This window comes from Felis catus, chromosome B4 (assembly GCF_018350175.1).
Source record: "Felis catus isolate Fca126 chromosome B4, F.catus_Fca126_mat1.0, whole genome shotgun sequence".
Taxonomy (NCBI): domain Eukaryota; kingdom Metazoa; phylum Chordata; class Mammalia; order Carnivora; family Felidae; genus Felis; species Felis catus.
This window is the reverse complement of record NC_058374.1, coordinates 81,943,274-81,966,986: the sequence shown is the minus strand read 5'-3', so window position 1 is coordinate 81,966,986 and position 23,713 is coordinate 81,943,274. Positions and strand designations below refer to the sequence as shown.

Here is a 23,713-nt window from a genome sequence, read left to right as displayed (position 1 = left end):
GTAATTAAATCTCTTTGTACTTCACCCCAGACATTTTTGAAACTGCCACTTTTACGCTGTGTCTCAGTGGGGCTGTTTGTTATTCTGTCTCTTTAATGGCAGAGGCTCAGTTTCCTATTGCCCTCCTGCTCTCCCAGAGCCAAGCCTGCTGATTTTTAAAGTTCCAAGCGGTAATCCCCATTGATTATAAAAACTCATGAAGTTATGACACTCTGATTTTCAAAGCCAAATGTTATGGGGATTCATCTTCTCATTGTAGGTCCCCCATGCCTAGAATACATGGCGTGGGGTCTGCCCTGTCCCTTCTATAAGCTTGTGTGTCCTTCCCTCCCACAGACAGTCTTGTGGTCAGTTTGGTTCCTGAGTGTCTTCCCTTCCTACCACTTTTGATATGGCCTCTTCCCTACCATTAGCTGTGGAGAGTCTGTTCTGCCAGTGTTCAGGTCATTTCTGGCTTATTTGTACTGATGTGGCTGTTATCTAAGTGTGTCCATGGGGTGGGGTGAGCTTAGGATCCTCCTATTCTGCCATCTTCCCTGGAAGTCTCTGAATTGCATTTTAAGGGACATTTGCCTCTTCTTTATTACTGTATATTAAACTATTAGCTTTTTTAAAAATTCAATTACATATTGTAAAAATTACACATTTTTGCAAGATAGTGGATACAAATGCCATTTCAATAAGTAATTGAAATTTTTAGCATCATAAATTATATCAAATAATGATATTTTTGATTTTGAGTAATTCCATCCAATTATAAAATATTCAACCTCTATTTGTTTAGATTTTCTTCCACTTTCTTGGTCTGAACATTGGCTGTTTTAGAGAAAATAAATTTTCTTGATGTTCCTTGATGTAATTTTGATTATTATGTGTACAATCCTGAAGAGGCAGTGCCATAACATATAGACATTACAGACCTATAATAACATTACAAAGGACCGAACCCTGGCTTCAACTCTTATTATTTTTTTTTTTCAACGTTTATTTATTTTTGGGACAGAGAGAGACAGAGCATGAATGGGGGAGGGGCAGAGAGAGAGGGAGACACAGAATTGGAAACAGGCTCCAGGCTCTGAGCCATCAGCCCAGAGCCTGACGCGGGGCTCGAACTCACGGACCACGAGATCGTGACCTGGCTGAAGTCGGACGCTTAACCAACTGCGCCACCCAGGCGCCCCTGGCTTCAACTCTTATTAACATTACTTAATATTCTCACATCTCAAATCTCAATTTACCAATCTATGAAACAAAGATTAAAAACCAGCTCCAGTGTTCTTTCAAAGATTATCCATTGAAAAAATATGTATGTGTGTATTAAAGTAAACTCACAGACAGACAGATTGATATTGTAGTATAGGTGAAGTTAGCCTAAATTGATCTCCCAGTAAACAACAACTTTTGTTAATTTTTGTCATGTCTTAAAATAGAAATCAAATGTAGCAGGGTAGTTAATTGTTTTAAAGTCCTTTAAAAATGTGTAGCATATTTTACCCATATGATTTTTTTATGCCAGAAATCAGCAGTTCTTTTCAAGAAGTAACATTTTTTTCAGTTGTGAGGCTTTTTCATTCAGTATATTTGAACATAATGTATTCAATATCATTTGTTTACTAGGTTTTATATGTAATAAAGTGTGCATAAAAATAAAGTACCTTTATAGGTGATTTTAGATACACAGTATAAACAAAATTTTAGTGAAATTGGTGCTATAGAAGAGAAAGTTGAGGTCAAAGCAGCAGGTAAGGTAGACTTGGTTTGTATGTTTTTGTGGTGGGAGAGAAAGAAACAGCATGTAAGTGGAAGACATTTAAATTGACTTAAATGAAAAATGGAAGTAGAAGGGAAAGAATAAGGGAGAGAGCTTTTTTTCTTTCTTTCTTTCTTTCTTTTTTTAATTTTTAAAGAGAGGCAACTGTAAGTGCCATGTCCTAGAGATACCAGGAGAGAATCCAAAAGGATGGCCATTAGGCCTGGATGCCAGAAAGCCAGCAGAAAACTTATCGATATGAAAATTTACTTAGTAGTTTTATGAGCTCTTTTAAGAAAAATTGATGTACATTTTCTGGTGTTCTAATCTATATGCCATTTACTTCATAGAAAAACTTTATTATTTTAATTGCAGCATTTCATTTGGACTTCCTTTTCAAGTCTCTTTGTTTTTCAGGTATATCGATGGTTTGTTTTCTGGATTTCTTATGGAATTGTTTCCATGATATGCTAAACTTAATGGTTAATTTAGCTACATTTTGAGTTTGATATTCATATTATATTTAAGCAATTGAGTATTTTTCTTTAATCCCTCAACTGCAATTACCATTTGACATTGCACTTATAGTTTCATATCCTTTTAGAAAAGTGCTTTTCCTCACTTTTAACATATGTATTCTGTGTAATCTATGAACCTTTTACTTTTAAATTTTCAGCATTTCGTGTGTGTGTGTGTGTGTGTGTGTGTGCGCGCGCGCGTATAAATAACTCCAGGATCCTAGATATAAAATTCTACTTCCATTTAAAACACATTTATTTGGATGTGTATTTACTTTGGTTTTCTTTACTTTTCAATTATATATATATATATTTTTTTGCCAGTAGTACTTTTTTTCTTTTTCAAGTTTTTATTTAAATTCCAGTTAGTTAAATTACAGTGTAATCTTAGTTTCAGGTGTAGAATTTAGTGATTCATCACTGACATACAACACCCAGGGCTCATCACAGCAAGTGCCCTCCTTAATACCTATCACTCATTTAAACCATCCCCCTGCCCACCACCTCCCATTGGTGCTTTAAAAATTAGTAATATAGGATTATTAGTGAGCTAAATACATTCAGGGATATTACCAAATAAAAATTCCTGCCTAGAACTTGGCCTGCCAAGAACTAGGTGCGCAATAAATTTTAATGTAATCAATTGAAGTTTCCAGCAGCAGTTAGATTGGAAGATTGGGAGAACACTTAAAATCAACTGTTTTTTACAAGTCCAAGAAAATAGAAGATAAGCTATGTATCTCCTTGTTTGGTTTGCATTTGTTTTATTTTTCTGCATTTCAATTTTGTTTGTGAGATTAGAAGTAAAGTCAGGCTTACATTTAATAGAAAATTATCATCATGTTATCTGATTGGGATATTGCGCTGAAAGGGGTTTGTGTGAGGGGAAGGAGGTTAAAGGAGTAATTTCATGTGATGAAAGGTATTAATTTTGGGTGCATTATATGTGCGAGAAAGTTAACCTAAATAGAGATCAGATTACTGGAGTGTATTATGCTAAGCGAAATAAGTCAGTCAGAGAAAGACAAATACCATATGATTTCTCTCATATGTGGAATTTAAGAAACAAAACAGATGAACATAGGGGAAGGGAAGGACAAGTAAGATAAAAGCAGAGAGGGAGGAAAACCATAAGAGCCTCTTAACTGTAAGAGAGCAAACTGAGATTTGCTGGAGGGGAGGTGGGTGGGGGATGGGCTAAATGGGGTATGGGTATTAAGGAGGGCACTTGTGATGAGCACTAGGTGTTGTATGTAAGTGATGAATCCCTAAATTCTCCTAAAATCATTACTAAACTCTATGTTAACTAACTTGAATTTCAAAAAAACTTGAAAAAACAAAAAAACCCTCATTAACTTAAAAAAAAGAGACAAACAGATTTAGAGCTTAATGGTTTATGCTTAGCTTGTTATTTTATTTCTGGGCTTGAATATTCTCTTACTTTTCGATACCAATGCAATTTTTTTGAAAGAATCACTGAAAGCTTGTCTCACTTGCTTGTTTCTCAGAGTGTAAATGAATGGGTTCAACATGGGAGCTATGGACGTCATTAGCACTGTCACACCCTTATTAATTGTCACTGATTCCTTTGCTGAAGGATTGACATAGATGAAGATACAACTTCCATAGGTGATGGAAACCACAATCATGTGAGAAGAACAGGTGGAAAAGGCTCTTTTCCTTTGTTGGGTAGAGGGGAATTGTAGAATGGTCTTGATGATAGAAATGTAAGATTGAAGAACACACACAAGGGTCAGAATGAAGGTCAGCACAGCACAGACAATAACCAACTGCTCTATGAGCCATGTGTCTGAACATGAAATCTTCAAGATTGGAGATGCATCACAGAAAAAATAATCAATGACATTTGAATCACAGAATTTCAAATTGAGGAACAAAGTAAGTGGCGGGAGTATGATCAACAAGCCAGCCATCCAACAGCAGAGGACGAGCCTCTTGCACACTCTGTTGTTCATGATGGTTACATACTGCAGGGGTTTGCAGATGGCCACATAGCGGTCATAAGACATGGCAGCCAAGAGAAAAAATTCTGTTACTCCAAAAACATCGGTAAAAAACACTTGAATAACACAAATATTATATGTAATTGACCTGTCACCTGTTGCTATGTTGTATAAATATCTAGGGATACAAGCAGATGTAAAAGAAATTTCTAATAAGGCAAAATTCTGTAGGAAAAAGTACATGGGTGTTTTAAGGTGAGAGTCTACTAAAGTGAGGGATATGATGGTCAGATTCCCAGTTATACTCAATATGTAAGTGAGAAATAGAAACATAAAAATTGGAATTTGAAGTTGAGGGTCGTCTGTCAGGCCCAATAGGATGAAGATTGTTACTGTATGATTTTTCATCATTGACTACTGAATTTCATTCAATTTCATGTAAAATTTAGAGATATTTTATTTGAATAGAGTGGGATCAAAGCTAGATGGGAATAAACAGTGACTATTAGAGCATACTAATTAACATGTCGTTTCTTCTATAAATTAGTAACTGATATTGCTAATACTCTGGCTCCCCAAGCCTTTATTTTATTTTATTTTATTTTATTTATTTTATTTTATTATTTTGTCAGTTTTGAGATTGATTTTTAAACATTAAAAAAATTATTCTGCCACCTCATTTTGCTTTCTTTTACAGTTTCAATCTGTAGCCAAGAATGGATTTTCTCATGTAATTAGATATGACCCATATTGTAGGTGAACAAAACTATGATTTCCTCTTATATCTGACATTTCTTCTTTATTTCAAAAGTGAATATTTAAATTGAAAATTTGCTTTATGTCTTTCTTGAGGATTTGCTCATGATAAAATTTAAATGTATAACAACCAATCGCAGTTCCATCAGGCATTGCTGATCCATCTGTGGCTTGTTGCCACAATAACCAAGCATATGTCTGTTTTGTTTTGTGTTTTAACATGCATATTACACGTTGTTGGGTCACTCCTCTGACTCTTATGTTTCTCTGGTAGTATAAAATTTACACTCAGTGTCCACTGGATACATGATACAGAGAATATTTTAATGCACAATTTATTTGCTACATGTGAAGAAACGTTTGGCCCAATGATATACAGCTGGAAAAAAAAACATATTTTGGTCTGCTTAGTTAAGTATGGCAAACACTCTAATGCCTTGTTATCATTATCACTAAGTTCAAAATCAAATTTAAAATACTGGGGTGCCTGGGTGGCTCAGTCAGTTAAGCGTCTGACTTCTGATCAGGTCATGATCTCATAGTTTGTGAGTTTGAGCCCCGCATTGGGCTCTGTGTTGACAGCTCAGAGCCTGGAGCCTGCTTCTGATTCTGTGTCTCTGTCTCTCTCTTCCCCTCCCCTGCTTGTGCTCTCTCAAAAATAAACAAATATTAAAAAAATAAAATACTAAATATACTCTTCACACACCTGTCTTTACTCTCTTCCTTAGCTGTAGTGGCAGCATCATGCTGATTAAGAGCACACCTTCTGTATGTAGCAAGATCTCTATCATTCAATATCTGCCTTTCCTGTCTATGTCTGTATGACCTTGGACAATTTTCCCAACTTCTCAGGCCTTCAGTTCTTTATAAAATTGAGATAATAAGAGTATCTACCATGGGGCGCCTGGGCAGCTCAGTTGTTTAGGCAACCAACACTTGATTTCAGCTCAGGTCATGATCTCACAGTTCATAAGTTGGAGCCCCATGTTGGGCTCTGAGCTGACAGTGTGGAGTCTGCTTGGGATCCTCACTCTCTCTCTCTCTCCCTCCACTGCTTGCTCTGTCTCTCAAAAATAAACAAATAACAAAAAAAGAGTATCTACCATATACAGTTAAAGTGATTAGAAGAGATAATAAATTTATAATAAAGTCTGATGCATGGTATGAGCTTTATGTGTATCAGCTATTATTTTTTGTACTCCTGTATATAATTCATGTGACAACTCAAAACCACAAAATCCTAAGTGGGATTATGCTCTGTGTAACTCATCTTTCTCCGCATTCCTTATCGTAAGAAGAATAGATTATATTTACTGAGAATTTACTATGTGATAGGTCTTGTGATAAGCACTTTACGTTGATTATCTATCTACCCTCCGCTCCCCACCTTTCTCCTTCTACACTTTGTCTTTACTTCCCAGCCTCTAAAACTACCCAGGTTCAACTACTTATTTGTGATTTTCACTTGGAGCATCACTTCTAATGAGAAGTCTTCTAAACTCTGTGTTAATTGACCCTTATTTGTGCTCCCATAACACATAATTGTTACTTCCATCTTAGCACTTATGGTGAGAAAGTAAGTTTGTTGAAGTCAGGGACTGTTGTCTTTTTTTCCAGATTTTTAAAATGTTTGTTTATTTTTGAGAGCGACAGAGTGTGAGTTGGGGAGGGGCAGAGAGAAAGGGAGACATGGAATCTGAAGCAGGCTCCAGGCTCTGAGCTGTCAGCACAGAGCCTGATGCTGGAGTCAAACTCACCAACCACAAGATCATGCCCTGGGCTGAAGTTGGATGCTTACCCCACTGAGCCACTCAGGTACCCTGGCCTGGGATTGTTGTCTTTTTAATGGAATAGCTATCAAAACTAACAATCCTAGATTTATAGTCAATGGTGAGACATTGTTGTATAAATACATATATCTTATCATTTGACTACATATTCAAAGCTATCTTCTCTCATATTTGGGTTTCATCTTGTAAATTTTATATGTCCTAGTATTTAACATTGAGGATTTTTTTTTTGAATTAGAACAGTTTTTTTTTTTTTTTTTTTTTTTTTTTTTATGAATGAAGTCATGCATACCATGAAACTGTCACCTCTTTGTTTATGTTATTACCTTCCATGCTGGCCAAACTATTAACTGACATCTCTTCCTTGCTTTAGCTGTCAAACAGATAAATAGTTGTATTTTTCTTGGTATCTGTTTTGCTTTCTTGAAGAATCTGTCAATAAGATATTGAAACTGGAGGTCAAGGAATTTACATATTTGAATAATGTTCACAAACTTTTTATATTAAAATATATTATAAATATTTTTACATTTCTATGATGTAAATGCACTTAATTTAATTCTATTTAATTTCAATCTATTTTATTTGTGCAACTCCAAATTTTAAATACCTCTTCATTTTTGTAAGTTATTTCAAAAATTTACCTGTATTTCAATAGCTTTATGAATGTACCACAAATTTTAAATAAATTTCCAACACTCTTATGTGTCTCTTTGTTTTCTACAAAGGTTAAAATGTCTGTGAAAAGCAGCTTTTTTACCAAGGTATCATCTATAAACTTTGTATTAGTTTCCTTCAACTCACTCTGTGACTGTTTAATTAAATCCATGCTAAAATTACTACATTGCATCAAACGCTTTTTTTTCAAGATTATTGACACTTTTATTTTATAAAAGCTGTGGTGCCATTGGGTCTTAATTTATACAGTTTACACCATGAAATATTCACCCCTTCAGCTTCCATTTAAGACTTTCATTCTTCTGCAGATAAAGATTTCTCCCCCTAAATTTTCCATTTATGTCTCTTTAGTGCATGTTTTCATATTTTAAAACTGGAGTTTAAAAACTCTAATGTTTGCATTGGCTTCATAGTTCTATAGTTTTTCCTCAGCTATCAAACTTTGTTTTACATATATACACACACACACACACACACATATTGTTTTGCATATATATATACACACACATACACACATACATATATATATTAGTTTTGAGCTGGTATCTCCAGGATTTGAGTATTTCTTATAAAAATGAATAGAAAGCAATGTGCTTTTCAATATCCTGGTAAAAATCAATCAACTTGTGTTGTGATTGACTGTCATTTGTTCCATAAAATATTTACTTTCTCCAGAGATTCGAGCAGAATCATCCTCACTGTATGTCCACTTTCCACAATTAAACCCCAAGGTTTACTATCCCTGTCATTGGAAAGAAGAGATGACATTGACTTTTTTTTTTGAAGAGATTTGATATTCCTAGGAACTGAAGGGACACACTATAATAACTACAATAAATAATTAAGTGAAAAGATACTCTTTTTAGCCTTCCTAATGTCCTTAATCCATTATTTCTCACTCCAGCGTCTCCTAAAGCTTTACATGGGTAGCTCTTGTTCCAAAATATTTTTTCATTTATTCCATTCCTTAATGCTGTTTTTAAGAGTCAAGGTTTAAGAAAGTAGTTTTCATCTTTCAAAGACTTTTGTACTTCAAAACAGTGCTAGGATAACTAACTTTGTCAGTATTATTATATAAATTGTCATATCAGTGATTTTAATGTAGACATACAGTTTCTCTTTAAAGAGCAAAATGAGTGTGTGGCAGAGATAACTTCACCGCATATTATCTTTATGTAAACTACAAAAAGCAGCATTAAAAATATATGTCAGAAAGATCTGTGGGTCTTTATATAATAATTCAAATATCACATCTGATTTTGGTAAACCACGTCATTTCTTCTCAGAAAAGTGACATGCAGATTTATCAAAGATGAAAGTAAATTAAATGGCCATTTTACTTACCCTCTGAGAGTTAATAATAGCTTCAGTTTGTTACTTAACAATGAGTCCTAAAGGCTACTTTGATGAAGAGGATCTAGTAGAAAAGGTTTCTGTGGAATTTACTTGGTTCTCAGCTTATGACTCTACTTACTCTGATGCTTTGGGAAGGCTTAGAACTCCTTGGGTTTTTTCATTTTCAGCACACTGAGAAGATTTTCAGACCAAGAATTTTGGTCCCCTTTATGCCTAGGAAATATTGTCTAGCTCTCTCTTGGTTGAGAGTAAAATGTTAAGATATTTCCCCCACTTGCTTTGAAGTCATTGTTATTATGACTTCTCTGGAAAGGATAAGAGGCTTTTACAGTATTAAAATTTGTATTTGATTTATTTGCTAAACTTCAAACTAAGTAGTACACAACTGAGTCCTTGGTGACCCACGATCAAACATCACTAATTAGCCTTTGTAATGAATTTGGGCAAAAATCCTAAAAGATGCAGCAGTGAGGGCAGTGTCCTCAGAGATACAAAGACAACAATAGCAACAGGCAAAGGTCAACATAACAACAGTAAAAACCCAGATAGTCAAGAAGTAGGCTTCTTTTCCTGAGTTTCTTCCCTAAAATGTATAGAAGATGAAGATCACAACTCTATCCCATTAATCAAATTTTCTCAATCATTAAAAAGGATAAAACAGGAAAATATTAGAAAACACAAAACAACTAATTCTTTTTAGTATTTTAAGGAACTATATATATATATATATGAATATTCAAAAAATAAAAATACTATTTCCATCTTCACGTTTCGGCACTTCTTTAGATGTGATCGTATGTAGATTCATGTAAAGATAGTTTTCTTTTAATTCATGTAAAGATATATTTTCTTTTCACAATAAACTTAATTGTTCATGTCATCATATATAGTTTTTACATCAAAATACTTTTTTAAAAAGTTTATTCTGAAAGGGAGAAGGAGAGCACATGTGTCAGTGGGGGAGGGGCAGAGAGAAAGGGAGAGAGAGAATCTCAAGCAGGCTAGATGCTCATTGCCGAACTGGAGGTGGGGCTTCAGTTCACGAACTGTGAGATCATGACTTGAGCCAAAATCGAGTTGGACACTTAATAAGTTGAGCCACCCAGGTGCCCCAAGGTACGTATACTTTATTATCACAATACACACCTGGTTTGCTCATTCACTACTGCTTTTCATTTTGCATAGTATTTCCTTGTATTAATCCTGTGCACTTAAAAAAAAAAACTTATAGTATATGCTCTAGTAATTTCTTGAGATGTGGATTGTAATGGTAAGTTTTCTTTCATCTTACAATAATATATGACATATCAAAATTTATGCAATATGGGGCGTCTGGGTGGCTCAGTCGGTTAGGCGGCCAACTTCAGCTCAGGTCATGATCTCGCGGTTTGTGGGTTTGAGCCCCGCAAGGGGCTCTGTGCTGACAGCTCAGAGCCTGGAGCCTGCTTCGGATTCTGTGTCTTCCTCTCTCTCTGCAACCCCCCCCCCCGCCCCCCCACTGCTTATACTCTGTCTCTGTCTCTCAAAAATGAATAAACGTTAAAAAAAATTAAAAAAAAAATTTTGTGCAATGTAGCAAGAGCATTGTTTAGAGGGAAATTTTATTTTAAAAATATAATTTAGAAAATTTAATATATTGAAAAACCAGTGACCCAAGCATTCATTTTAAGAGACCCCAAGAAGAACAAACTAAAACAAAATAAACAGAAGGGAAACATAATAATAGTTTAGATCAGTTATATAGAGAATAAATATAAGACAAACACAACTACAAAATGGTTTTTTTTAAAAAAGACAAACTTCTTGTAGGTATAGTCAAGAAGGGAAAGAGAAAAAAATGGCAATTATCCAAAGTGACAGTGAAAAACAGGAACCTCAATAAATGTAACAATTATTAAAAGAATAATTAAGTACATCATAAAGAACATTAGGCCAATAAAATAGTTTACATAAAATAAACCTATTAATTTCTGTTAAAACAACTGAAAATATGAGACAGGAAAAAAATATAAATATTCCAATATAAGGCAAAATTATTGAATCCATAATTAGTAATATTCTCACAAAGAAAATTCAGGGCCAAATGGCTTCAGTAGTAAATTATTCCAAAAAATTAAAGAAAAAATTATACTTATTTTCTATAAACCAGTACAGAGAAAAGTAAGAGGAAGGATAATGCTCAACTTGGTCATGGGGGCATTATAACTTTCATGCCAAAATTGGAAGGGATTTTGCAAGAAGTTAAATTACAGGTTGATTTTATTTCATAATAATCATAAAAATCCTTAAATATAAATTATCAAGTTAAATAGAGTATTATACAGAAAAGGATACATATAACCATAATGTGAGGTTTGTTACAGAAATTTTAGGTTGGTTTAACCATTGAAAATAAATATAATCTACCACATTAGTGGAATAAAAGGGAAAAATAAGGTCATCTCAATACAGGAAAAATATTTGATAAACTGCAGTTCTCATTCGTTATTAAGTATTCTCAGCAAAGTAGGAATGGAAACAAAGTTTGTTTGATGAAGGGGATCTAGAAAACATGTTATTTATTTTTTTATTGAAGTATAATTGACATACAATATCCTGTTATTTTCAGATATATATCATAGTGATTCAATATTCTTACACATATAAAATGATACCCATGATAAGTCTAGCTACCATACAAATTTATTACAATATTATTGGCTATATTCCCTATGCTGTACATTACATTCCCATGACTTATTACTGGAAATTTGTACCTCTTAATTTCCTTCACCCATTTCACCTGTCACCCAGCTCCCCACCCCTATAGTAAACAATAGTTTCCTATATCTGTTAGTCTGTTTTGTTTTTTTTGTTCATTTATTTTGTTTTTTATTTATTTATTATTTTTATTTTACAGAGAGAAAGAGCACGTGAGTAGAGGAGAGGGGCAGAGGGGGAGAGAGAAAGAGAATCCCAAGAAGGCTCCATGTTCAGTGAGGAGCCCAATGTAGGGCTTGATCCCCTCTCTGCAAGATCATGACCCAAGCCAAAATAAGAGTTGGATGCTTAACCGATCGAGCCACCCAGGCACCCCCATTTATTTTGTTTTTTAGATTTCACATATAAGTGAAATCATACAGTATTTGTCTTCCTCTGTCTTTCTTATTTCCTGTTTTATAATACCCTCTAGGTCCATCTATGTTGTCACAAATGGCAAGATTTCATTCTTTTTCATGGCTGGCTAATATTCCATTATAGATATTATTTATAATATATATAATATATATTAAGTGAATATGTGTATATAATAATTGTATAGATGAACACTTAGCTTGCTTCCATATCTTGGCTGTTGTAAATAATGCTGCAGTAAACATAGGGGTGCAGCATTTGTTTCTTTAAATTGGTGTTTTTGTTTTCTTCAGATAAATAACCAGAAGGAAAATTGGTGAATCATGTGGTAGTTGTATTTTTAATATTTTGAGGAACCTGCATACTGTTTTCCAAAGCAGCCGGACCAATTTACATTTCCACCAACAGTGTACAAGAACTCCCTTTTCTCTACATTCTCACAAACAGTTGTTACTTTTTGTCTTTTTGATAATGATAGGCAACCTGAGTGGTATGAGGTAATAATCTCATGTGGTTTTGGTTTGCATTTCCCTGATAATTGGTGAAGTTGAGCATGTGTCTTTGGCCATCTGTATGTCTTTGGAAAAATGTCTATTCAAGTTCTCTGTCCATTTTTTGACAGGGTTATTTTTTTTGATATTAAGTTGTGTAAGTTTTTTATATATTTTAGATATTACCCCCTTATCAGATGTATGGTTTGCAAATATTTTCTCCCATTCTGTAGGTTGCCTTTTTGTTTTGTTGATGGTTTCCCTCACCATGCAGACGCTTTTTAGTTTGATGTAATCCCATTTGTTTATTTCAGTTTTTGTTGCTATTGCCTGAGAAGACTGGTTTCGCCCCCAGAAATGTTGCTGAGACCAATATCAGGAATTTTCCTCTAGGAGTTGCATGATTTTACGTCTTACATTTAAGTCTTAAATCCATTTTGCATTTAGTTTTGGAATTGGTGTAAGATAGTGGTCAGTTTCTTTTTTCTTTTTCTTTTTTTTTTGGCACATGCTCTCTAATTTTCCCAACACCATTTAATGAAGACTATCTTTTCCCTAGTATATTTTTGCCTCTTTGTCATAGATTGATTAGCCATGTGTGTGGGTTTATTTCTGGGCTTTCTATTGTATTCCATTGATCTTTGTGTCTGTTTTCATGCCAGTACCACCTTATTTTGATTATTAGAACTTTGTAATATAGTTTGAAATCAGGGCGTTTGATACCTCCAGCTTTGTTCTTTCTTTCTTCCTTTTTTTTTTGGTCAAGATTGCTTTGGCTACTTGGGGGCTTTTGAGGTTCCATACAAATTTTAGGATTCTTGGTTCTAGTTCTGAAAAATGCCATTGGTATTTTAATGGGGATTACATCTAATCTGTGGATTGCTTTGAGTAGTATGGACATTTTAACAATATTTTTCCAAGCTATGAGCATGATATAGTTTTCCATTTATTTGTGTCATCTTCATTTTCTTCCATCAGTGTTTTATAGTTTTCAGAGTACAGATCTTTCACCTCCTTGCTTAAACTTATTCCTACATGTATTATTTTGAATATTGAAAACTTTTCTGTTTAGTTGATGAATCTGACAGGATGTCCACTCATTCTATTGCTATTTATCATTGTATTAGGGGATCTAGACAGGCAATCTAGAAAAGAAAATAAATATAATAACTTGTCATTATTTGCATATGATTTGATTATGTGTTGACATATTTAAAAGACCTTACAGGTAAATTTGTGAAGGTTGCTAGACAAAAATCAATATTCAAAAACAATAGTTATCTCTAATACTAGCAACAATTAGAAAATAAAAATTTTAAAAATTGATGAAAAATAACCACATATTATCAAACACTGAGGAATGAATCTATCAAAATACCAGTAATATTTCCTTTTTAAAAAATTTAGCCTTTGGTTATTTTTTTTAAGTAAATTTATTTTTGAGAGAGGGAGAAAACATGAGTGGGGAAGGGCAGGGAGAGAGGAGAGACAGAGAATCCCAAGAGGCACCACACTGTTAGTGTGAGCCCCATGTGGGGCTTGACCCCAGGAACTGTTGAATCATGACCTGAGCTGAAGTCAGATGCTCAACTGACTGAGCCATCCAAGCACCCCAGAAATGCCAATAATATTTCTGTCAATGATGTGTAAAACCTCTATACACTTAAAACCGAAGTATTTTTGAAAGTAATTAAATATACAATTGGGACTGGCCTATACCATATTTTAATGGATTAGAATTCTCAATGTTATAAAGATTAATTTCCCCCAAATTGACCTACCGGTTCAAAGCAATCTTAAAATCACTGAAGAGAATTTTTTAATTGTGGAAATTGCCAAGGTTTGTAAAGTTTTATGAGAAACAAAGGGTTGATAAGAGCAAGGTAAACTTGAGGAAGTAGAAGACAGTTTGAATTACACTACTCAATATGAAAACTTATTATAAAGCTATACACAGATTATTATATTATTGATTCAGAGATAAGCATATCAATGGAGTTAAAAATGATGAAACCTGAAAAAGATTCACTCACATAACGATTGATTATGACAAAATTGTCACTGAATGCAAGGAGAAAAGGGCAATTTTTTCAAGAAATAATCGTTATTTAATATTCTTATGAAAAAAAAGAATAGTTTCCTATCTCAAACCATTGAAAAAAACAATTTCAGATAGGCCATTAACCTTAATTTGTAAAAACTGTGAGTGAAATTTATGGAACATAGTTACCTATTTTCTTGAAAATACCTTTTTGCTGAAAGTGTTTCTCTGGTGAGGCTTCCTTGAATCAAAAACAGAATTTTGGGTCTAATTAACAGAATTTAAATTCTGAGTCCATTACTAACCAGCACTGCTTAAATATCTGAAGCATTCCAGTTGAAATGTGATGTGAGCCACATATTGAATTCAGAATTTTCTTTTTTTTTTTTTTTTTTTTTTTTCCAACGTTTATTTATTTTTGGGACAGAGAGAGACAGAGCATGAACGGGGGAGGGGCAGAGAGAGAGAGGGAGACACAGAATCGGAAACAGGCTCCAGGCTCCGAGCCATCAGCCCAGAGCCTGACGCGGGGCTCGAACTCCCGGACCGCGAGATCGTGACCTGGCTGAAGTCGGACGCTTAACCGACTGCGCCACCCAGGCGCCCCGAATTCAGAATTTTCTAGTAGCCATATTATAAATAAATTAATGGTATATTTTTATGTAATCAAGTATATCAAAATATTGTTTCAATGTGTCATCAATACAAATTTATTTTTGATCTGTATCACAATCACGTTCCTTGAAATGTCATTATAATTTTGTTTCATACTTGCTTGTTTCTCAAGGTGTAAATGAAGGAGTTCAGGAAGTAGTTCCGAATACAGGAAGCAATGAGAACTATCACGCCCTGATTAATGGCCACTGTTTCCGTGCTTATTGTTTAATATAGATGAAGGTACTGGTTTCATAGTTTTCCTTTGAGTTGTAGTCATTTCTGTGCCTAGTTTAGATACATTTCATGTTATTTACCTGTTTTCACAATCTTCCTAATCATTTCAGTATCTCAAGATCCAGTGTATATATTTATAGATAAAGGTATAGAAACAAATACAGAGGCAGATATATAACCATTTTCCCTACAAATTTACTTGTCTTTTAAGAACTGTTAGCACTTTTAGTTCAAATTAACCTGTTAGTCTGTGATTGCTTTCAGGATTCAAAATTGTAGGAGCCTACCATGTTATAATTCAGCTTCTGCATTAAGATACAAACATTTGTCATAGCTTCCTTTTTTTTTTTCCGCCTAAAGATATTTTTGTTGTTGTTTGTAATTGTGACAGGTGAAATAAAATGGAGTAATTTATGTTAAGGCATTTCAAAATGAATCTGAAAGGCCATTAAGCAGGTGGGCTATGTGCATATCCTCACCAGGTAGAACCAGGAACTCTGAACAGGGCCAAACCCTAAATACTTCAAGGACTCTGCAAGAACATTTGTAACTTGCTATAGTAATGGATTTTTACTTAGTGATGGCCTTAGCGAAGATTAGTTTTTTGCTGCCAACACCAATCAAAATTTTTTGAAGACAATTTTTACAAGCCTTCCCTTTTTGTTTTAAAACCCCCTGACTTTTGCTGCCTAGCGGGATATTACTTGGGTTGATGCCCAAATCTGTGTACTTGAATTGCAAATTTTTGATTCCAAATACACCCTTTGGCTTGACTATTGCCTCCTGTCAATTTTAGGTTGACAGTGATGTGAATGGTTTATTTAATGCACTGGTCACATATCCCTTCTAAAATGTAAGGCATTAGGGGCAAGAAATTTTCAGGTTTTCTATTCTATCTCCAGGGCTGAAACGGTGTCTGGCATCAAAAATACTCTTGAAAGCTAGAACTGGAAAAGGCAATAAGCACAAGTACTCTATCCAAAATATGCAATGGGCTTGTTGGTTCAGCTTATTTTGTCTTATTTTGTTTGCAGTTTTGTAAAGTCTTGTGAAGATGTGAGGTCTGTCTTTTGTTTCTTAGAAATGTATTATAGTTTCTTTTGAAAAGAGCTTCCTAAAATAGTTTCCTTGCCGAGAGAGGTATGACTTAAAACTCTAAAGGAGTATACTTTTTATGAAAACATGATTTCTCTACATTAGCAAATTCCATTACTTCTTGAGAATAATGCAATTCTCTTGATTGAGTCTTTGAGAGCTTGTTTTACTTGCTTGTTTCTCAAGGTGTAAATGAAGGGGTTCAGCATAGGAGCAATGGATGTAATGAGGACTACCACACCCTTGTTACTAGCCACTAATTCCTTTGCTGAAGGCTTAACATAGATGAAAATGCAACTTCCATAGGTGATGGAGACCACAATCATGTGGGAAGAACATGTAGAAAATGCCTTTTTTCTTTGGTGGGCAGAAGAGAATTGTAGAATGGCCTTGATGATGTATATGTAAGATAGAACTACACATATAAGGGTCATAATAAAGGTCAACACAGCACAGACTATGACCATCTGCTCTATGAGCCATGTTTCTGAGCATGATATCTTTAGAAGGGGGGATACATCACAGAAAAAATGGTCAATAACATTAGAGTCACAGAATTCCAGCTTTAGGCCCAGGCTGAGCGGTGGGATTATGACCAAGAAGCCAGTTGTCCAGCACCAAACGATGAGTCTTCTACAGACCCTGTTGTTCATGATGGTCACATAATGCAGGGGTTTGCAGATGGCCACATACCGATCATAGGACATGGTGGCAAGGAGAAAAAATTCTGTTACACCAAAAAGATCAGTAAAAAACATTTGAGTGACACAGTTGTCATATGTGATTGTCTTGTCTCCTGTTGATAAGTTGTACAAATATCTGGGAATACAAGCAGAGGTAAATGAGATTTCTAAGAAGGAGAAATTTTGTAGGAAAAAGTACATAGCATTTTTAAGGTGAGAATCTATGAAAGTAAGGGAGATGATTATCAGGTTCCCAGTTATACTCAACATGTAGGTGAGAAATAGAAAGATGAAAATCATAATCTTCAGTTGTGGATCATCAGTTAGTCCCAGTAGGATAAAAGTTGTTACTGTGTGGTTTCTCATCATTGACTTCTGACTTCAATCTGCATTTAGAATTCAGATATATTCGATATGCACAGAGTGGTAATTAATGGAAGAAAAAACTATGCAAACAAGCACATGCACTTAAAAAAATTTTTATATACAAATATTATCAATACATTGGTATCCTAAGTTCCACAATTGTGTATTTTTGGTAATTTCACGGGAGATTTAAAAAAATCAGAAAAGTCTATATTACACTCCAAAATATTTTGGGTGCTTCCTTATCATTACATTTTATTCACAATTTATATTTTATTTTAGTTAGACCTAGGATTTGATTTTCCCTACAGGTAGGTTTGACTGCTAGTGCTTTGTGAGATCAATTTGTCCCTGTTCAGAGACTGATTCCTAAAGCTAAATCTTAAACTTTCATTACCACCATCATGCATTTCTTCCAAGTTTGATCCTTGTGATAAAGAACAAATATATCACAAATAGTTTGGGACTCACTCTGTATAGGTTCTCCACATCCACTACCAGATATGTTGAGCTCCAGTATTATAATTTAAAAAATACGTGTTTTCTTTAAACAACTTCTTCCTTACTGATTTTCCTGACTCTCATGATTTTCTGTGTAAAATCACACTCATTTTCCACTGTGGTACAGAAGACAGGAAGTGTTTTGATGACAAATATATTGTATAGAATGATAATATGTAGGTATTGGGTGTAAAATATATAGGCATGTAAAAATCCTTGCAATTTTTCTCAGTTTTCAAACTGTTTAATTAAGGTTGGAGTACATTCCGAAAAACTTTCTAATATTACTAACTACAAAAAAATTGAGATTGAATTATTAAACATATTCTTCAAGCATGGCTTGCTTTCACTGTGACTCAGTTTTATCACCTACAGAATGGAAATAATATTTTCCTTCATATATACATACTAAGTTAAATGTTGGTACATAAGGTACTTAAAAAGTACATGGCTAATAATGAGTAATAAATATATTTTAACTATTTTAATGACCTTGTCCAGAATGATTTTCCAGTCACCAATATACTGTAGTCCTGTTTTGTCTTCATGAATCTAATGAAATAATTTATGCCAAAAATTATCACTTTTTTTGTTTTTAAAGTTTAGCAAATTTCTAAGTAGAATGTGTACTTTCAACCACACAATATTCACAGCATTCTCTCATAACTTAATATCACCTACATGTTTACCTGTCATCTTTTTGCTTTCTAATTTCTATTTCTTTTTTCACTGGTCTCTCTTATGTTGAAATAGTTCTTAATACTTCTTAACACACATACTCTGAGTATTTTCTTGAACTCCTTATCTCTAAAAATGATTGCTCTTTAGTCACATAACCAAATGCACTCCAGACAGAAAGAGTCTAAAATGAAGCTCTCACATTCTCATCCTATTTCTCCCCGTGTTTTTTTTTTTTTATAATATAACTTGTATATTACATTTATTGAGCCTTTACTATATGCTATATACTGAAACACTTTACATGGATTATCTATCTGGAGTAATCTCCCCTCCAGTGATCTGTATTTCCCCATTCCATCTCAGTCTCCAGTTTTGCTGGGAATGCACATATTTAGCCATTGGTTTTTAATTTTGAGTTCCCAGAATTTGTGCTTGGGAGATGTATCACTTCCATCATGGCATTCAAATTATGCAACTCTTAGGTGACCTCTTATTTATTGTTGCTTAAACTAATGCTATCAATGACTATACACTATCCAAGATTAAATACTCTAAAAATGATGTTCAAAACCCATATTAGAACTTCCACTGCTGAATTTTATACTGTCAGGAAATTCATTTACCAGAGGTGAATGTGACCCAAGTCTCAAAAAAAATTGAACTGAAATGACAGAATTTATAATACTTACACTCTGGAAGTTAATCATAGCTTCTTTCTAGTAAGTTGTTTAACTGCAACTGTTCTTATAGCTACAACTTGAAAACAAATATAATGTTGAAAACCAGCAAGAAACTTCTGGTCACTACTGGTTGAATCTAATCTGGCCACTCCTGCAGTAATAGTGCTTGGGAATATATATAATTTCCTTGAGTTTTTATCTTCAAACAATTGTGTCAGTTCCCTCACAATAGCTATAGTGCCATCACAAGCCTAGAGAATAGTTTTTTATTTTTATTTGTCTTTTTTAGCTTTTAATCATTGAGAAGAAAAGCAGGTATAAGGGCACTCCTAGTAGCCTTGGAAGAGTTGATGTTCTGAACTATTTTGCTGAGAGAGAATTTTCAAATTTCAAGCTTGATATTTATTTGCCAAATCTGCAACAAAATTAATAAACGGAGTCCTTGGTGACCCAGATTCAAAAATCACTAATGAATCATCTGTGTAATCATCTTGTATCATCTGACCTTAGGGTAAAAAAACAAACATACCTAACAGTAATAGTGGGAACGTGGCCTTTGGAGACAGGAAAAGCAATAGAATCATTTAGGACACTGGTAGGACAACACTAACTCTTAACCTAGTCCAGTTTCTTTTTACAAATTCTTATTATGTAAGGAAGTTAAGAGATGATAGATCTCCCTGTCTGCTTTTCTGAATAGTTATAAGATGAACAAATCATATATTAAAACATTTGATTAACTATGTAACAATAAAAAAAATCACGGTGAAAAAGATAAAGACAAATTAGAGGTAGCAAAAGTTAATATTTTGGAAAATATCCTTCCATATTTTCTTATAAATATATCCATGTTTGTCACGTGTAATAATTGCAAATGCACAAACATTAAAAATACCTCTGTGTTGGGATATACAGATTGTCTCAGCTATTTTATTCTTAGAAATGTGTGAACCTAGGTGTATCTCAATAATTATTGATATGCATCATTTTTTTAAGTTTATTTTTGAGAGAGAGAGAGCAAGCGGGGGAGGGTCAGAGAGAGAAAGAGAATCCCAAGCATGCTCTGCACTGTCAGCATGGAGCCCGATGTGGAGCTCGAACTCACAAACTGTGGAATCATGACCTAAGCTGAAACTGAGAGTCCAATGCTTAACTGACTGAGCCACCCAGGTGTCCAGTGATATGCATCATTTAAAACCTATTTATTATTAGTCCACTGTTTGAATAACATGAAAGTTTCAACCAACTTTTATCACTATTGTAAACATATGCTGCTTCTAAAGTTTCACCATTGTAAAATATCACTGTATGGATACTTATGCTGTTTCCAATTACCTTAAATTGTTTTGGCTTCTTTTATATTTTTGCAATCATAAAAAATTTTACAATGATAAAAAATTGTGAAAATATTTTGTACATTATCAGATAATTGATAGAATTGAAAAATTTTCATAATATTGATATATTTCTAACAGCATTTTAATTTTATTAATATTAGTTATTATAAGTAATAATATTTTCTTTAAATTAGGCGTATGAGTGTCTTCGTGCATATACATGAGTCATGAAGGTATATCTTATATTCTTTTAAATAATTATTACCTTCATTCATTTTTTTTTACTTTATTTTTTAAAATTTACATCCAAATTAGTTAGTATATAGTGAAGCAATGATTTCAGTAGATTCCTTAATGCCCCTTACCCATTTGGCCCATCCCCCCTCCCACAACTCCTCCACCAACCCTCAGTTTGTTCTCCATATTTATGAGTCTCTTCTGTTTTGTCCCCCTCCCTGTTTTTATATTATTTTTGTTTCCCTTTCCTTATGTTCATCTGTTTTGTCTCTTAAAGTCCTCATATGGATTAAGTTGTATGATTTTAGTCTTTCTCTGACTAATTTCACATAGCATAATACCCTCAAGTTCCATCCATGTAGTTGCAAATGGCAATATTTCATTCTTTTGATTGCCGAGTAATACTCCATTGTGTATATATACCGTGTCTTTATCCATTCATCCATCGATGGACATTTGGGCTCGTTCCATACTTTGGCTAATGTTGATAGTGCTGCTATAAACATGGGGGTGCATGTGTCCCTTCGAAACAGCACACCTGTATCCTGTGGATAAATGCCTAGTAGTGCAATTGCTGGGTCATAGGGTAGTTCTATTTTTAGTTTTTTGAGGAACCTCCATACTGTTTTCCAGAGTGGCTGCACCAGATTGCATTGCCACCAACAATGCAAAAGAGATCCTCTTTCTCTGCATCCTCACCAACATCTGTTGTTGCCTGAGTTGTTAATGTTAGCCATTCTGACAGATGTAAGGTGGTAGCTCATTGTGGTTTTGATTTGTATTTCCCTGTTGATGAGTGATGTTGAGCATTTTTTTCATGTGTTGGTTGGCCATCTGGATGTCTTCTTTGGAGAAGTGTCTATTCATGTCTTTTGCCCATTTCTTCACTGGATTAATTTGTTTTTTGGGTGTTGAGTTTGATAAGTTCTTCATAGATTTTGGATACTGACCCTTTATCTGATATGTCATTTGCAAATATCTTCTCCCATTCTGTTGGTTGCCTTTGAGTTTTGTTGATTGTTTCCTTTGCTGTGCAGAAGCTTTTTATTTTGATAAGGTCCCAGTACATTTTTGCTTTTGTTTCCCTTGCCTCCGGAGATGTGTTGAGTAGGAAATTGCTGCGGGCAAGATCAAAGAGGTTTTTGCCTGCTTACTTCCCGAGGATTTTGATGGCTTCCTGCCTTACATTGAGGTCCTTCATCCACTTTGAGTTTCTTTTTGTGTATGGTGTAAGAAAGTGGTCCCGGTTCATTCTTCAGCATGTTGCTGTCCAGTTTTCCCAGCACCACTTGCTGAAGAGACTGTCTTTATTGCATTGGATATTCTTTCCTGCTTTGTCAAAGATTAGTTGCCCATATGTTTGTGGGTCCATTTCTGGGTTCTCTATTCCATTGATCTGAGTGTCTGATTTTGTAACAGTACCATATGTCTTGATGATTACAGCTTTGTAGTATAGCTTGAAGTCTGGGATTGTGATGCCTCCTGCTTTGGTTTTGTTTTTCAAGATTGCTTTGGCTATTCGTGGTCTTTTCTGGTTCCATACAAATTTTAGGATTATTTGTTGTAGCTCTGTGAAGAATGCTGGTGTTACTTTGATAGGGGTTGCATTGAATACGTAGATTGCTTTGGGTAGTATCGACATTTTAACAATATTTGTTCTTCCTATCCAGGAGCATGGAATCTTTTTCCATTTCTTTGTGTCGTCTTCAATTTCTTTCATCAGCTTTCTACAGTTTTCAGTGTATACATTTTTCACCTCTTTGGTTAGATTTATTCCTAGGTATTTTATGGGTTTTGGTGCAACTGTAAATGGGATCGATTCCTTGATTTCTCTTTCTGTTGCTTCATCGTTGGTGTAAAGGAATGCAACCGATTTCTGTGCATTGATTTTATATCCTGCAACTTTGCTGAATTCATGAATCAGTTCTAGCAGTTTTTTGGTGGAATCTTTTGGGTTTTCCATATAGAGTATCATGTCATCTGCAGAGAGTGAAAGCTTGACCTCCTCTTGGCTGCTTTGGATGCCTTTTATTTCTTTGTGTTGTCTGATTGCAGAGGCTAAGACTTCCAATACTATGTTGAATAACAGTGGTGAGAGTGGACATCCCTGTCTTGTTCCTGACCTTAGGGGGAAAGCTCTCAGTTTTTCCCCATTGAGGATGATATTAGTGTTGGGTCGCTCGTATATGGGTTTTATGATCTCGAAGTATGCTCCTTCTATCCCTACTTTGTTGAGGGTTTTTATCAAGAAAAGATGCTGTATTTTGTCAAATGCTTTCTCTGCATCTATTGAGAGGATCATATAGTTCTTGTCCTTTCTTTTATTGATGTGATGAATCACGTTTATTGTTTTGCGGATGTTGAACCAGCCCTGTATCCCAGGTATAAATCCCACTTGGTAGTGGTGAATAATTTTTTTAATGTCTTGTTGGATCCAGTTGGCTAATATCTTGTTGAGGTTTTTTGCATCCATGTTCATCAGGGAAATTGGTCTATAGTTCTCCTTTTTAGTGGGGTCTCTGTCTGGTTTTGGAATCAGGGTAATGTTGGCTTCATAGAAAGAGTTTGGAAGTTTTCCTTCCATTTCTATTTTTTGGAACAGTTTCAAGAGAATAGGTGTTAACTCTTCCTTAAATGTTTGGTAGAATTCCCCTGGAAAGCCGTCTGGCCCTGGACTCTTGTTATTTGTGAGATTTTTGATTCTAATTAGATTTCCTTACTGGTTATGGGTCTGTTCAAATTTTCTATTTCTTCCTGTTTCAGTTTTGGTAGTGTATATGTTTC

The 23,713-nt window shown here is 34.4% G+C and overlaps 2 protein-coding genes across 2 annotated transcripts; both read right to left on the bottom strand.

The window, feature by feature from the left end:
• Nucleotides 1-3,668: 3,668 nt before the first annotated feature.
• Nucleotides 3,669-4,640, bottom strand: LOC101082580 (olfactory receptor 6C2-like). The gene has a single exon (XM_006933821.1). It carries the CDS (start codon nucleotides 4,638-4,640, stop codon nucleotides 3,669-3,671), a length of 972 nt encoding a protein of 323 aa, XP_006933883.1.
• Nucleotides 4,641-16,545: 11,905 nt separating this feature from the next.
• On the bottom strand, nucleotides 16,546-17,493 carry LOC101082325 (olfactory receptor 6C2-like). Its single transcript, XM_011284055.1, has one exon. The coding sequence runs from the start codon at nucleotides 17,491-17,493 to the stop codon at nucleotides 16,546-16,548; it is 948 nt and encodes a 315-aa protein (XP_011282357.1).
• Nucleotides 17,494-23,713: the final 6,220 nt, after the last annotated feature.